At 46.2% G+C, this 16400-nt stretch overlaps 1 protein-coding gene and 1 long non-coding RNA gene across 3 annotated transcripts in view; one reads left to right on the top strand and one right to left on the bottom strand.

Moving 5' to 3' along the window:
- Positions 1-16044, top strand: LOC140526210 (uncharacterized). The gene is made up of 3 exons (XR_011974279.1): positions 1-84; positions 2266-2698; positions 15633-16044. It is a non-coding gene; the product is annotated as an uncharacterized lncRNA (long non-coding RNA).
- The window catches only part of TTBK1 (tau tubulin kinase 1), a 71697-nt gene continuing 64309 nt past the window's right edge, over positions 9013-16400 (bottom strand). For both annotated transcript variants that reach the window (XM_072642234.1, XM_072642233.1), the window contains one exon: positions 9013-15203. In XM_072642234.1, coding sequence (XP_072498335.1) covers positions 14774-15203 — 430 coding nt within the window. In that variant the 3' untranslated portion in view covers positions 9013-14773. The remainder of the gene's footprint in view (positions 15204-16400) is intronic.

The following is a 16400-nucleotide window of genomic DNA, read 5'->3' as shown; positions in this document are numbered from 1 at the left end:
GGGGCCCTGGCTATCAGGCACCCACTTGTTAAATCCGCAGCCTGGACCCTTGGACTCGGGAAAATCCAAGAGTCAGCAACCTGGGTGAGTTGAGAACCCACCCACTCTGAGGGCTGGGCTAGGCTAAGGTAGAGAGGTGCTGCTTGGGTGGATATATAGGCAGGCAGATCCCGGACATGGGATTCTTTCCACCAGTCAGTCCCAGGCCCTTCTCTCACCACCACTTCTCCCTCAGAATCCGCATCAGGGGCATTACTCACCTACTTAGCCCAGTATCAATTCATTGGCAAGAGACATTATTCAGGAGGAGTCATTGGGAAAAAAAGGAGGAGGGGCAGAGGGGAAGTCAGACCTGAGAAGGAAGATTGAGATGGCCTTTTGTCTCTCTCCCAAGATTTCATGGTCCAGGAAATACAGTGATAATGATGATGAACAGTCTGTCACCATCATAGTATGAACTGATCAAAGGGAGTGGACCAGAAGGTGCTAATGCCAGGAGTTAAGACTCAGGCCATCCTCACTGGACACTCTTTTTCCCAGGGCCTGGCTAACTCTTTACTCCAATATTGGATAACCCTCTCCCCTCTCCTTTCCATGCAACAAACACTTTTTAAGCATATGCTGTGTTTCTTGTACCATGCAAGTCTCTGGGGACAAAAAGCCAAAAATGAAACTGTTCCTTCCTACCCTTTAATGTCTCCCCCTCTTCCTCTTCCTCTTCCTCCTCCAGGTTCTCCTCACCCCAGTTTTCACCCTGAATGTCATATATGCCCATATCCCAATGTCTTGACCTCCTCCCCACTATACCCCATAGTAGAGGTCAAATGCTCTACTTTTCCAGCCTGAATAAATGAATTCACTCAGTAAGTTCAGGTTGGGGCAAAGGTGAAGAGATCCGGGGCATCATACCAATCTGTGCTGAGTGACCTTTGTCCTGGGTTCCCTGGAGTTATCTGGATCTCTTTAAAGTGACACGAAGGACAGAAGAGAGAGGGTATCAGAGCCAATGGCATTCACAGTGTCCGGGAGCCTAGACCCAGGGACACTGACCCTGGACCCAAGGTTGATTGCCTGTGGGGGTCGTTTTGCCTCAGTGATCCTGGACCAAGGTCCTAGCACATTCCCGTAAGATCCTTTCTATTGTACTTTAATGCCTCAGCTTCCATCCTCATTCCCTCTTTTCCTCCAATCCCACCATTCCCAGGATTTTATTTTTCATCCCAGTTCCTTCAAACCCAGGACCCCCAAGGTAATTACATACTCCTTACCCACTCCCAGCTCTCTTTCTTCCTAGTCTTCTTGGCTAATTTTAGTCACCCCTCTTCATTTCTCTGCCTGGAGGTGCCAACCCTGGATCTGAAGCTGAACTGGGCAGCTTACTGGTTGTGTGATACTGGGTAAACACTGAAGGTTTTCTAATCCTCAAATGAGAATAGTCATAGCTCTCCACAAGTTTGCCAGGAAAATACTTTGTAAACAGTAAAGTGCTATAAACTATATTATTAGAATAATTGGTGATTCTGGTGATCAGTTGATGAGTCTGAATGGAGAGCCTCAGTAATATGGTGGCATGATGTTCTTGGAAATGCCAGCTTCCTCCCTGGACCCAGTGGAAGGGCCAGAGCTTTGAACATGAAAAATAAATACAACTCCTCTGGTCACACAGAAGACCATCTGGTCTTACTGTCTCTATATCCTACAGATCCCAGCCATTATCATCTGACCAGTTCCCATAGACTGATGGCCCCTAGGTCTTGCCATCCATCCTACAGATACACTTAGAGTATGAGCTGCTTGACAGCAAGGACTATATCACTTTTTCTATTTGTATCTCCAGCACTTAACACAAGACTTGGCACAAATTAGACACTTAAAAATGCTTTTTCATGTTCTCCTATAGTCTATTACATCTCTACCTAAAGGCATAAAACATGCTTCACCATTAATCCTCTGGAGTCCCCAGTGGTTATTGCATTGACTAGAGTTTTAAAGTCTTTAAATATTATTTTTATATGATTGTGGTCATCATGTAAATTGTTCTTGTTATATTCATTTTGCACTGTATCAGTTCATCTAAGTCTTCCTAAGTTTCTCTGAAGTTTTCATAATCATCGCCACTTAAGGTACAATAATAACCCATAATAGTCATTGGGCATGATTTATTCTGTTAGTCTATCATTCCCCCCAATCAATGTATATCCGCTTCTCTTCCAGTTCTTTGCAGCTGTAACATGTACTCCTGTTTGCCCTCTGATCTCTTTCTAGTGTTTGCCCCTGGACCCAGAGTGATGACTGAGAGAGAGGAACATTGTCAGAGCAGTCTCTGATGACCCTGGCACATTAGAGAGAGATTGCCCTTCTGGGATTCCATCGCTGGGAATTTTGGCAAACTCAACCTTGCAAAAGAGGAGAAGTCCTCTGAGAGGAAAAATTGGAATGTATACACTGTGGTGTACAAGATTCGCTCCCTCTCTTCCTTCTGCTAACCACCACCTTGGACTTCTTGGAGAGATTAGCATGAGCAGCTGGTCCATGAGGACAGATGAAAGTACACAGAGAATATGACCAGTGACATGTTGAAGGCATAGTTCCTGGGAAGCAAGACAGCCAGGGACTAATATCACAGAGGAGGTTCTAATCCTGAGAGTGAGACAACCAGAGGACAACGTGAAGTGAGAAGACTACTCACTCTTAGCTGGTAAGATGAGGGAAGCTGATTTTCCTCACTGTCTTCCCTACTCATTCCTAATCCATAATCTTGTAATAGGATATAGACAGCCCCTTTCTTTCTTCCTTTACCACTAGTTGCTGGTATGTATGGCCAGGGGGGTCTCCCAGGACATATATCCGAAGATCTGAAAGGGTCACCAGGAGAGGGCTGAAGGCACATGCTCCCATGTAGGAGTACTTGGTCTATTTCCTTTCTATTTTATTCTATATACAATAGAATCTATGATTACAACACATTAAGTCCCTGAGTCTTGTGAATTCAGGAGGCTGTAACCAGAGAGAGGGGAACCCAAAGTGTGGTTTCATGAGCATATTACAAATAGTAGATTTTATCTTTTAAGCAATATTTCACTTCATCCCCCAGACTGATTTTGGACCTGGCCATTAAGGGTTAGCCCAAACTGCTTAGCACCGCCACTGAAGTGTGGGCTTGTGGTCAAAGGAGAAGCTTAGGCATTTATAGGTCAAGAGCTATCTAGTGGTCAGAGAAAAGTGTTTCTCTCTCTCATTCTCTCTCTCTCTCTCTCTCTCTCTCTCTCTCTCTCTCTCTGTCTCTCTCTCTCTCTCTCTCTCTCTCTCTCTCTCTCTCTCTCTCTCTCTCTGTCTCTCTGTCTCACACACACACACACACATACATGCTCCTGAAGTGAAGTTTCATTTGGTGGATAACTCCTGTAGTACTCTCTTGCTGGATAATTAATACAGGGACACACTGACTTTCTGTAGGCTTAAGGACTTACTATGAAAAACCAAAGGAAACTCAACTACAAAAAAAAGTTACTATAAATCAATTTTTATATATGATACCTTCCCCTTTATATCTGGCCACCCTGAATGATATTCCTATTGGTGACATCTTTGAGTCAGAGTGTATGTAGAGTTTTGTGACATTTTAAGCTTTGGAACTCTTGCTACAAAATCCTCTACAAGTGGCTGTGCAGCCTCTACTTGAAGACCCCCAGTGACTGGTAACTTATTATTTATTTTATTATTATTTACAGCCCATTCTACTTTTGTATAGCTCTAATTGTTAAGAAGTTTTTTTTCTTGCACATCACACCCATATTCATTGTTTTTCTGCAACAGATTCTAATCTTTCTCCCTCTGCTCTAAGGAAATTAGAGGGGTTAACTACCTGTGAATATTCAGTGAAAAGAGAATAATATTTATCTGACTCTGAGAGAGGGACATTAAAGTCCACTAGTCCAGCTAGGTTCCAATGAGTGTGAATAATGAATGTGCTGATATTTGAATTTGTACTATTAGAAATTATAATCATGAAAATGTGGCAATTGGTTCCAGCCCAATGGAAACATGCAAATATAAATTCAAATAATGTGGCCACTTCAAGGGATTCGTTATTCTCACTAATTGGGTTCTAGTTATACTACTCCTTCCACTCTTCCGTTCATGAGGTTTTTTCCCCCCAGAACTTCTGTTTTGGGGAAGGGCCTCAGACTGGCCACCCCTCATTCCCTAGACAACATGCCCTTTCCAGTGTCTCTTTTTCCCCCACATGCCTTTTTAGCTTCTTTTTCTGTTTTGTTTTCCCCAATTAGGATGTAAATTTCTTGGAGGAAGGTACTGTCATTCTTTTTGGTTGTATTTGCATCCACAGCTCTTAACAATATCTGTTTTTAAAGGAATAGATGAGTTGAATGGATGGCATTTATTAAGTACTTACTATGTGCCAGAAACTGTGCTGAGCGCACACAAAAGCAAGACAGAACCTGTCCTCAAGGAGTTAACTTTCTAGTAGGTAAAATAACAGGTATAATGGAGTGGTGGCCCGGGAAGGGTGTTTTTATCTGGTCGGTCATTGGCATGGTAAGTTGCCACCTACCGAGAAGGAGTCAATTGACAAGTCTTTTTCAGAAGTAATGGCAATATTGATCTAATTACTGTTTCCAGAGAAAGAGGTGGAAAGCAGGAAATGAGCAGGGGAGGGAGGTATCCACAAGTCAGGTTGGTGGATGGCAAGGAGATGGCTGTGGCAGTGTTGGATGGAATGTGAAGCACGGTCTGGGATCTGCTAGGTCAAGTGGGGCCATGTATGTTTGCACTGTCTGACTCCCCAGTCAGCATAACGTGGCCTCTCAGCTATGGTTCCAAAGCTGAGTGAATGAAGGAACCTAGGACATGGTCTCAGGAAGTATGGTGATCAAGAGGCATCAGTAGCAGGGTAGATGGCAAGGATATGTCAAGATGGATGGTTAGATGAGCAAAGCACAAAGGGATGCCAAGATTAAAGATGCCTCAAGAGGTATACATTTTGACTTGTGGGAATATGGCTTGTATAAAGATAGTCATAAATGTAATGTGGGGAGTCATGGGGGTAAGGGACAGAGCCAGGTAACGTACCCTAGGAAGCCAGCTCTCACATGGTATAATCTCCAGTTCCCTTACTGTCCTACCTGTCCTCCTCTGGATATCCTTCAGGTTGTCAATATCCTTCCAAAAATATGGTGTTCAAAACCGCACGTCAGCCTCTAGATGTGCTTTGATCAGTGAGGGGGGGCACAATAGGATCTCTTGGTTTGCTCAGGGAAGTCAGTAGTCTTTTCTCTAGAAATATTGCTTTATTTCTTCTCCTTCCCACCCCAGCCTAGTCTCAAATCATAGCAGAATTCTTAAAAACAAACTCAAATCCCAAGGGACAAAGGACCCCAGTAATTTTACAGACGAGGAAACTGAGAACCAGAGAGGTTAAAAGTGACTTGCTCAGGTCATCCAGGAAATAAATGGCAAAGGCAGGGTTTGAATTCAAGTCTTTTGAATTTCTACCTCTGTGGTGAATAGCATGTCTGTATGTGTCTGTGTGTCTGTGTGTGTGTGTGTGTAGACATATATATATCGTATATATCTCTATAGTTGTAAAGTGTGTAGTATAGGTCCTTTAAGCTAGCAAGATTCTTTCAAGTGTTTCCAATTGGATGATGTGAGTCACAGAGTCCCCCTGCCCCCTTATAGCAATCAGACTTGCTATGATAGAGGACTTTAGACGCTTATAAGCCCTGATGCCAGAAACTGACAGGAAGGAACAGAAGGTTCACTAGCTTTAGAATGAGAAAGGGGGAAGGAACATGGCTATTGGCCTTGTCGCAAAATGGGCTGGGAAATTTGAAGTTATTATCACCATTAAGGGGTGCAGTAACCAGGACAAAATCCATGTTCCATGACTCATCAGTTTTGTGTCTATAGGTTTTCTTTTACTTGGTTGACTTTCCCTTCAGGGTTAATGAGGTCCTATTGACAAGAAAACAACCTCTGACTTGAGAGACTAAGGGAAAAAGTCTTGGCAGGAAATAATTGCAGTAGGAGAGGACTATAACTTTGAGGTGATTGATTGGTAAAGATTAAGAATTTTTTTAACAGAAAGAAAACTCTGGATTCCATCCAGGTTTAGCCCACTTTTTAACTGAGGTCATTTTCCTTGCAGATGACGCTTATGGTCACAAGAATAATGATGAGGTTGAGGGATTAGATGGAATTATAGGGGTAATGGGATAGAGGAGATGGGAATGAGGATGGGAATAGGAACTAGAGATTATGATGGTGGTGGTAAATGACAATAGGGATGGGCAAATAGCCAGATAGTGATGTCAGAAATGGGGATGCTAACAGGAGAGATGACAGGGGTGGTTATGAAGATGATGATGCCAGTAATGATGGTGATAGGCTAATGGAGGAGATAGTGATAATGGTTAAGAGGATTTTGATGGGAAGATTATATAAGGATGTTGACTGAGGAGATAACAATTATAAGCGGCAGGTTGAAGGTGGCGATGGCAGGGAAATTCATGATATGGTAATTAGAAGCAAAGGTATGATGGTAGACATGGGGAAAAAGGAGAATTTAAAGGGTAGGCCCTCTGGCCACAGAACCACAAAAGGAGTCCCTAGGTTTGGAAATGGGCCCCAATCTGGAACCTGGGCTGAATGAAAGATTGGTCTGAATCTGAAGCCTTTAAGCAGGTACACCTCCCCAATTTATAAACCCATCTGACTCTACCTACTCAGAAAGCCCTTGATTTTCTCTGCCCATCCTACTCCTTAGCCATCTTCTATCTACATCAGAGCCTTCTCTGATTAGAGAGGTTCTGGGTATGGCATCTGGTCCATCTCCCAGTTTTAGGGGAGAATAGCAGTGGCAACTTACCTTGGCAGGAATAGGCAGGAGTCTGGTGAGAAGGTCCTGTTAGTATTTCAATCTGCGGATGGCTGCAAGTTAAAGAAATCTTCCCTACTTGTTTTGATCTCTCTTTTGAACTGGTGCCTCCTCATCATTCCCTGACCTTTGTCCAGTAGGGTTAGAGGAGAAGGGGAAAAGAGGGAAGGAGAAAATGGGGGAAAGAGAGAGGGGAAGAGAAAAGGAGAGAAAGGGGGATAGCCAGAAAGGAAGAAAAAAGAAAAAGAGAAAATGTGGAGAAAAGGAGAAAGATAAAAGGGAAGAGGAAGAAAGAAGAAGAGAGGGAAAGAGAAGAAAGGGGGGAAGAGAGAGTGTGGAAGTTGGGGGTATTCCTCTGGGTTTCCCTTTTGTCATATGCAGCCGCCCAAATCTCTTGGAACAGAAACTAGGGGAGAGAAACAAAACCCTAGGGTATAACAAGGATGCATTTTTATGTTATTTTCCATAAATGTACATATTTTTAGTGCCAGAAAGTTACACTTTCCATGACAGGTAGGTATCAAATAAGTTAACATGTTAAATACTTTGCAAACCTGAAAGCACTATATAAATGCTATTATTAGCATCAGCATTGTGTGTGTGTGTGTGTGTGTGTGTGTGTGTGTGTGTGTGAAGTCTCATATGTTCCAGTGAAGACAGAGCTTCCAGGACACAGCGAGTATCCCAGTTCTAATCACCCTGTTTCTCAGTATCTCCAGCTCCTTAGTGGTAGAAGCACAGAAGAGATAGGGGGCTGCCTGGGGGGAAAAAGCATGGCTTGTAATTGATGGGGCAGATTTCATCAAGATGGAGGACAGGGCAAAAAACTTCTACTCCTGAAGCCTGGGGTTTGGGGACAGAGAATGCCTTCTCTCAGTACCCATTCCTACTTCTCTTACCATTCGAGTGACTTCTTCAGGGGACTCAAGCCCAGTTTTAATCCTGGGAGTATCTGTGTCTGCCTAGCAGGTCTTGGGATTTCTGGGAGTATGATGAAGATGGGTTCTTCTAACCTTTTGGTAACAACCAGGCTTGGGGGTGGGGGTGGGGGGCATATGGAGGCACTGTCAACAGGGATGCAGGTACCAAGTGTGGAGGTGCATGTCCCTATGTACTGGTTTGATTGCATAGAATTTATGGGCAGATATGGTCACCACACCTTAGGAGGGACACAGAAAAAAGTGAAGGGGCAGGTGGGACCCAAAATAAGCAAGGGAATGGACATGGAAGGTGGGGACACCCTAGGGGACCAAAGTAAAAGCATGTGGTCATTTTAGTACACTATTTCAGAGGCTGAGAAGGGATAGGATTGAAGTCTAAAAAGTCACAAAGGTATAGGCAGGAGGAATGTAGCTATAGGTTAAGTGACTTGCTCAGGGTCACACAGCTAGTAAGTATCTGAGGTTAGGAACTCAGATCTTCCTGACACCAGGTTCATCATTTTATCCACTGCACCACCTAGCTACCCAACTAAACTCTTCTATATTTAAATAAAAGGGCCCCCTTGTAGTCTGAAAGAGGTAAATTTAGTTCAGGGAGGAATTCCTTTACCTGAAAAGGTGGTAGAAGCTGAGGATATGCAGAGGTAAAGAAAAGATTCAGATGAATTCGAGGATCAATAGCCATTTTAGTAGAGAGATGCTCCCTCCCCTTCCCCCACTCCCAATAATTCTCCAGAGACTGTAAATTGTGGATGAGTGCTGATCTGTCAGTGTGAAGTTAATTTCCACATAGGGAGTTCCCTATGCAGATGAAATCAAGGTTGGCACCATTTTTTAAAGGAAGGAAACAGGCAAGCATTTATTAAGGCGGCAAATTTACCTCCTGACTCCTCTAGCCTTGCCCTTCACTATCCTCCCTCCCCCATTCTAGGGCCTGGGAACTTATGGTAGCCTGGTTGGGTTCTGGAGTAGATAAAGGACAGACCCTGAGGCACATGCCTCCTTGGCCCATCTTTACCCCAAACAGATACGCTTACCACCCCCCACTTCCCTCCACAAACAGATGCCTCCCTCCTCCAACCCCGATTCCCTGACACTGGAATGAAAGCAGGGAGTATTGCCAGGGGTCCCTTCAGCAGCTCCCTTGCAGGGAAGGAGAGTCCAGGCCAGCTAAAAGGTCAACAGGCTTTAATGGCATGGCTACTTCCCTTCCAAGACCCGATCTAATTATGATGGTGGCTTAGGTGGGGGGCGGAAGTGGGGGGGTGTGCTGGGGGGGCATGGGCCATGTAGGAATTCCAAGGCCAGGGGCAGGACAGGGCTAGGCAGGTGGGGTAGAGGCCATGCAATGACTGTAGACAGAGTGTGTGTGTGTGTGTGTGTGTGTGTGTGTGTGTGTATGTGTGTGTGTCTGTATGTGTGTCTGTGCGTGTGTAGGGGTGATGGGGGATTGTTACATTCTGTTTGGCATGTAAACATTCTTCTGTGGCTTCTTCAGTAGAACGTAGAGATTGGAGGAGGGTGGCCAAACCTTCCTCCAGATCCAACACATCCCTAAACAGTGGGTGCTGAGAAAGGTGGAGGGAGCCTTAGATCTAACCTGACCCACCTCCTTTTGGAAGGAGGGGCTTTAGGCCAGAGACCTATCCCTTGAATGCCGGCAGAGCCGTCTGTGTCTTGACACATAACCTACCATCCCCTAAGTGCATGGTGGGGCCAGCCAGGCCTAGGTGGGGATTGGACGAAGGGTCCCTTCTTTTCTGGGGAACAGGGGACTCTGAAGAGGAAACCCCATTTCTGGGTTTAAAACAGGCTTGATTTTCCTTCTGAAAGGCATATGTGTGATGAAGGAAGGGGAGAGAGGGGGCTCTGAGCTGGGGAGACCTCATTTGGGAGGGAGGGGTATCCAAGGAGGGGATAGGTACTAATTAGACCAACCTTATTGGGATATGTATGTTGGGTGGTGGTAGAGAGGTATACTGGGGAGAAGGATTAGGCCAGGCTCTGCTGGGTTCTTTGAAAGAGGGAGCCATAGCAATTATGTTTGCTAGTAGAATGAGGGAGGGAGGAGGGGACATGGGAACTGAGGGCCCAAACCAGCTTAGCCCGTCCCCTTCCCTCGTGTTCCTTATGATATTCTGTGTTGCTGAAGTCTCAGTGAGAGAGCCAGAGTGCTAAGGATGCTTGAGTTTCCAGTCTCCCACCACCTTCCGCCCCTAAAAGACTTGAATGTCTGACTAGCTCATGTTACTGGTAAAGAAAGGCAGCACGTATCCTAGGGCTATCTCAGGCTCTTCCTCTCTCCCTTTAAGGATCTTACTTGGGAAGGCTTTGTCCCCAAGGTGGACATTACATTCATATTTGGGGTGTGAGCAGAGGGGGTCATAACCCCACCCCTCTAGGACTTTTGGATTGTCAGTCAGAGATGCTGTAAGTGTACGTATTGTGAGAGGAGGTTTGGCACTACCCCTCCCTCTGCCAAACCCCTGATCATGGCATAATTCTTTGTGCCCTTGTACTTGGGGTCATCCTCCTGTTGGCTGAATCTAGACAGGTATGGGATAGCTTCAGATTGGGACCAGGCTAGGCAGTGGGTGGAAAGATATAGGAGGTTCTGTCATGGGTGAGGAGGGAGGGAGATTCCTGAGCGTCCTGGATCAGCCTCAACTTTCATTTGTATTACTCTGCCCCAGGATATACAGGCACCTCAAAAGGGCATGTTGAGAGGTAGCCATGCCTGAAATACCTTCCCCAGGTACCTCTGTCTACATCCCTGCGAGTGGGCTGACGGTGGTGTTGCCCTACCCAAGGGTGTCTAACGTGCCCATGCTGTGCCAAATGCTTGCCAAACTGGGTCTAGTCACTTTGGAAATGGCCTAGTACTGATGGCTGATGTGGAAGCTGTTGCCCCCTACATCTCCTTTTGATCCTCTCCCTAAATCTGAACTACTCCCTGGACTCTGACAATGCATAGACCTCTTCTATAGACCCTAGACTGGCACCACTCGGTATCTCAGCATGACCCTCCCTATTGCTTTCTGCTCACCCTTCATGCCATCTCTGGTGCCCAGACCTCTCTGGAGTGAAGAAAACAAGTCAAGGTTCTCTTGCTAACAGTTCTCTCCAGCATACTTTTTCAACAGAACTTTTACTCTCTCACAGGTCAAGGGTGGGGTTGAGGGTAGGGGGCAGGGGTCAATTGCTGAGGACAGGGCAAACAGATAATAAGTAATGACAGAGATAGTAAACTGAAGTAGGAGAAGGCAAAAAAAAATTATTCTTGGAATATGACTATTTCTTCTGGGGAATGAGAATAGAACCCTGAATCCCCAATCTTTTCTCTGGTCATCAGGGTTCCCTAGGACAGATGAATGGAGTGTAAGAATGCTCCATCACTGAAGGGAGGGGAAGCCTGTGTCCTGTGTCTGCCCTCTCTCCTAAACTATTTCTTCTTTCAGGAGAGAAAGAACCTGGGTCTCCATGTCTTCTGTTTCTCTCTCTTAAACCAGACTTCATCTTGACCCTGACCTATGGAGCTCATAGTGTTTTTCTCCTGAGACCTGGCTGGGATAGTTGAGTAGAGGGGAAAGGGGTCTCTGAAACTTCTACAGTCCCATCCCTTGGCCATTCTTGATTCTGGAGCACAGGTGGAGACCTGGCAGGGAGTCCCCCTCCTCTCTTCTCCAGATTACCCATCCCATTCAGGGGTGGCTGAATAAACAGTTGGGACTCCCAGTGGATTGTCTGAATAGTCCTACAGGCAAGCTGTAGGAAATGAGAGGAGGGATGGGGAAAGGACCAAGGTAGGAGAGAAGAGGATGTTACATTCTTTTCGCCTGGTAGCTTCAGGAGTCCTAGCTGTCTGTGCTCCCCCCGTCCATCCCACCCCACCCACCAGCTCAAGATATTCCACTCCTTGGCTAGGACAGGTTGAAGTAGCCCCAGATGGACCAGACCTATTTCAGTGCTCTGGGGGAAAAAACCATCTTATCTGTTCTCTCTTCTGGAAGCAGAGCTGGGAGTTGGGGACGATTCAGGATTAACACTCCTCATAGTGTCTGGGTGCCTCCCTGGCATTAAGGATTACTACCCCTGGGGAAGAAGTGGGGGAGCAGAAATCCAGGAGCGTGGAGTGAGCAGGCGAGTGAGAAGGCCTGATCAGGTCAGAGTCAGGCTGGCCTGGTGCCTGAGTGACCAGGGAGGGACACTCAGAGAAAAGAAGGCTCTTCAAAGGAGAGCTAGTCCTGGGGGTGGAGGAAAAGGAGGACCAATATTAACCTTCTTCTTTCCCTGCCAACCTTCTCCTTATATGCATTCTCTCTCCTATGGACAGCTCCCTCAGGGAAGTGGGGGAGTACCTGGGAGAATATACCCTACTGTCCAGTGTCTCCTGCTTCTAGTACTGGGTTCAGAGACAGAGGGAACAGCACCAGGCTTGAAGGGTAGGGTGGCCCTCTTGAGAGAGCCCAGGCAAGGAGGGGCTGGGCAGGCCTGCTGGCTACAGTATGCCCTCTGCAGACCTGTGGACAGGCAAGGAGAGGGGCATTAGTGAGCTACTTGGCATCCCCCCAGAGTACAGTGTTAGGCACAAAGGAGGCACTTAGTAAGTGTTTGTTGAATGACTAACCGAAATCTTCTCAAAGCTGGCTAGATTCCTGCCTTTCACTCCCATCTTCAGAGCATTCAATCAGTTCTGAAAAGTTAAAGGTGTGAGCATGATTTGGACAGCTGAGAGAACCCTGCTCACCACTCTACCCCACCACCACTACACCTCACACATACACACACATATATAATATATATGGGGGTATGTATATATTCATGTACATATACATATATATATATGCATACATATACATACATATCATTTATATCTGTGATTTCATTGCTACCAGAAACTCAAGGTCAGGAACTCCCGTTACTAGTACACATCTGTAACTCTAGTCTTAGAAAGATTCTTGGAACACTGAGAGATGGGCAAGGTGACTTGCCCAGGGTCACCCAGCCAGATGTATCAGAGGATGGAGCTGAACTCAGGTCTTCCTGATTCTCTGCCTTGCACCAAGTAGGTACTTTAATAACTACATATTATACTGGGTAGTTTTCAAATCTAAGAAGAGTTAATATAGGACAGTATAGGGAGTAACACTTCTCCCTCACCACTGAAGGCAGAGAGAGATAGCCTTAAACTGCAGCCCATTAGGCACACCCAAAGTTTTTTTTTTTAAAAGGTATTTTCTGCTTCATTTTTTGTATTTTAAAATAAAGTTTAATTGTAAATTCTTTTAAATTAATTTAAGTTTTAGTGTCCAGGCATATCCTAATGTGATAAAACTTGGTATTTTCTGCCTCCTTTTAAGTTTTGATTTTAAAATAAAATTTGATTGCTAATTTTTTAGAAAATTAAATTAAGTTTTTAGTGTCTGGGCACAACCTAATATAAAAAATTGATATTTTCTGCCTCATTTTTAATTTATATTTTAAAATAAAATTTAATTATTATTTTTTAAAAATTAAATTAGATTTTAGGGTTTTTTTAAAGCTTGTTTGACCAATAAAAATGCCTTTTATGATTGTATATTCAACAAATATTCACCTTAAAAAAATTTCCTGGGTGATGCATACCCTAATGAAATGTGCTGTGTACAGCCACATCAGCAGCACTGTTTATGGGGTGAGGAAACAATTAAAGTGAGACAACATGGGAGCAGGATTAATTCTGAGCCCTGGATAAGGTGACCCCAGGAGGGGTTTAAATATTTTTTAAAGGCCTATGCCAGCCCACTATCCTGAAATACCCACAAAGCCAGGTCACAAACTGGTGGGTTCTCCTGGGGTGCAGTTTGGCTTTTGTCTGTGGTACAGGTCCTAATGAGGCACCCTTATTATTTGAGGGCAGGGAGAAGGTAGGACTATGCCCAGGGAGGGTAACATTATCCAGAGTGAATCACCCAGAGCAAATTGGGGTCACCTGATGCAGAGATGGAGCAGTGGTTGGATTGATCCCTCTATTCCCATACTCTGGTCTCTCTCCTTCCCTCTCTCTTCCCAATCCATATCACTCTTAAGAAAGTTAGGGGAGCCTACCGGTCTTACTCCCTCCTTTCTGGGAGAAAAAGGGTGTGCAGACTGGATTGACGCTAAAGAGGCAGTGGGGCCTAGCCCCTGTGAAGAAATGAATTCTCACTGCTGGGACTTGAAGCCTTCCACAGAAAGAGGAGGGTATAAGAGGGAAAGAAAAGGGGAGGTCATCCATGGAGCATGAACAGAGCCCCACCAAGGAGAAAGAGATGAAGAATGAAACTCTGGCTAGGGATGGATGAATGGGAGGCCTCAGGGATGTTAGAGTCTATGAAGAAAACTGGGGGCCTGGAATTAGAGTGTGACTGACTCCTTTGGGGCCTCAAGGTCCTGGCCTAAACCTCCTGGGGGGGGGGGGGGGTGTCCTAAGCCCAGTGTAGTCAGCAGACTTTCCAGCCCCCAGAAGCAACTAGGGCAGCAAAGAGGGGCCTGGGATGTCTGAGCAAGGACACTCATTCCCTGGGGAATAAGAAATTTAGCCCAGAAATAAGAAATTCAGCTGTAGAGTTCCCCTGGTGCAGACAGGATTGTGAGGAAGGTAGAAGGCAACCAGGGAAGGAGGAGAAATCTTCCCCTCTGAAGTGCCCCCTTTTTCCCAGGCAGCAAGGGCTCCTGGTGGCCTATTGAAGGGGTAGGCTTACCTAAGAGGTGCCACCACAATGTATGTGTGTGTGCATGGATGAGGCCTGCATGTGGGTGTTTGGGAGGGAATTGGTAGAGTTGGTGGGTTGCTCAAATATCTGGCATGTAAGGCTGTGCTGGGGGAGTTGCTCCAGTGTCACCGGCCAAGGTGGGGCAGGGAAGTGAAGATTGGGGGTGTATCCAGCCAGACTGGATTGAGAGCTAGGCATCATTATCTGGCCCCGGTTTTGCCCTCTGAGGCCCCTGAGGCCCCCACTCTGCCTTTGGTTGCCGGGGTATAAGTCTGGAGTTTCCCTCTTGGTCCTTTCTTGGGGCCCCCCGGTGAGGGGGGGCCTTCAGGCTGCCCAGGCCCCAGAGCCTGAGGCTGGGCCCTGGCCAGGGGGCCTCCCCGTGGTAGGGTGCCACCTGGCCTAGCCTGGTGGGAGGGAGAGGGACTCTCTCTCCGGGTTAGAGACTGGCTCCTTGGGGAAGCACTGAGATGTCTGGTGGAAGGGAGAACGGGACCACGGGAAGGAAGGACATGGCTGGGGCGGCGGGGACTGGCACGGTTTGGGGCAGAGCCAGGGCTTGAGTGGGCAGGAGGTTGTTTGGCGCGGAGGTCAGCAGTGGTTGGAGGCCCAGGGGATCTCTGTAGCTGGAGCCTGTTAAGGGAGAGAGGGAAGAACAGGAAAGAACATAAGAAAACATGTTCAGAATTTGCCAAGAGCTTCTAGGAGATAGAATTTCACATAGAAACCTCAAGCTTTTGCATTGGAAAGTACCTTAGAGACCAGCTAGTCCAGGGGTGGGGAATCTTCGGCTTCGAGGGCCCCGTGTGGCCTCAGGTGCAGCCCTTTGCAGTCAAATTTGGATTCAGGGCTGCACTTGAAGACCTAGAGGGCCACAGGTTCCCTACCCCTGATCTAGTCTAACACTTTTTTTTTTTTGTGAGGGTGAAATATTGGGGGTTCCACTTCTGTGCTTTCTCTATGACACTCCTTCTTCCTCGAAACCCAAGGATTCTAGTCTCTGGACAATGGAAACATGAAATTTCTAATCTGAGTTCCTTCTTGCCTGCTCTTCTCTTCCAGGACATCTGGAATATGCCGGACTTGGAAGCTAATGATACCACTGGCTAAGGGTATTCACCATTAGGGGCACCTAATGGGGCACTATTTAGGAGGGTGACAGAGTGAGCAACATAATGGGGCTTGTGCTCCAGGGTAATCTGGAAGGAACCTGCTCTTTTTCCATTTGAGGAGAGCCAGTCGTGTCCTGAAGTCACTGGGCACTGCCCCAAGGCCTGGCATCCTGGCAGTTCATTCTGTCAATGTTCCCTGAATCCTCACAGCTCACCCTGGTGGATGGGTGGATCCCTCCAAGGGAAGGATAGACTTGTCTGTTTACTTTGAGAGGAGTCTCAGTACCTCAGGACGTGTTGTCTCTTCCATATGGGATGGTTCCATTTTTGTCATTGTAGCTCCAGCACCTTAGCACCCAGTAGGTGCCTAATAAACGCTGGTTAATTAATTTGGTTAATGCTACTCTCTATTTTTTTAGATGATGTTTCGCTTTTTTTTATTTCCTTGTCTTTCCCTTGATGGAAGGGAGGGTAGATATCTACCTCATGATTCCAAAGGGAATAATAAGTGTCCAGTGCCAAAGGCCTCCTGTCCTTCCCTCCATCTCCCTGATGCTTCCTGATTGATCATGCCAATCAATGCCATGATCAGACCTGGCATCCTAGGATGGACTAAGGAGACAGTTTCAGAGTGACCAGGCAAGTGAATCCCAAAGAGGCCAGAGAAGCCACTCTTTTGGGGGGCCACAAGGGAACAGGGTGCCCAGGTCTAGTGAGA

This window comes from Notamacropus eugenii, chromosome 2, assembly GCF_028372415.1.
Source record: "Notamacropus eugenii isolate mMacEug1 chromosome 2, mMacEug1.pri_v2, whole genome shotgun sequence".
NCBI lineage: Eukaryota > Metazoa > Chordata > Mammalia > Diprotodontia > Macropodidae > Notamacropus > Notamacropus eugenii.
The sequence above is the reverse complement of the archived record's forward strand: the minus strand, read 5'-3'. Positions and strand labels throughout refer to the sequence as shown.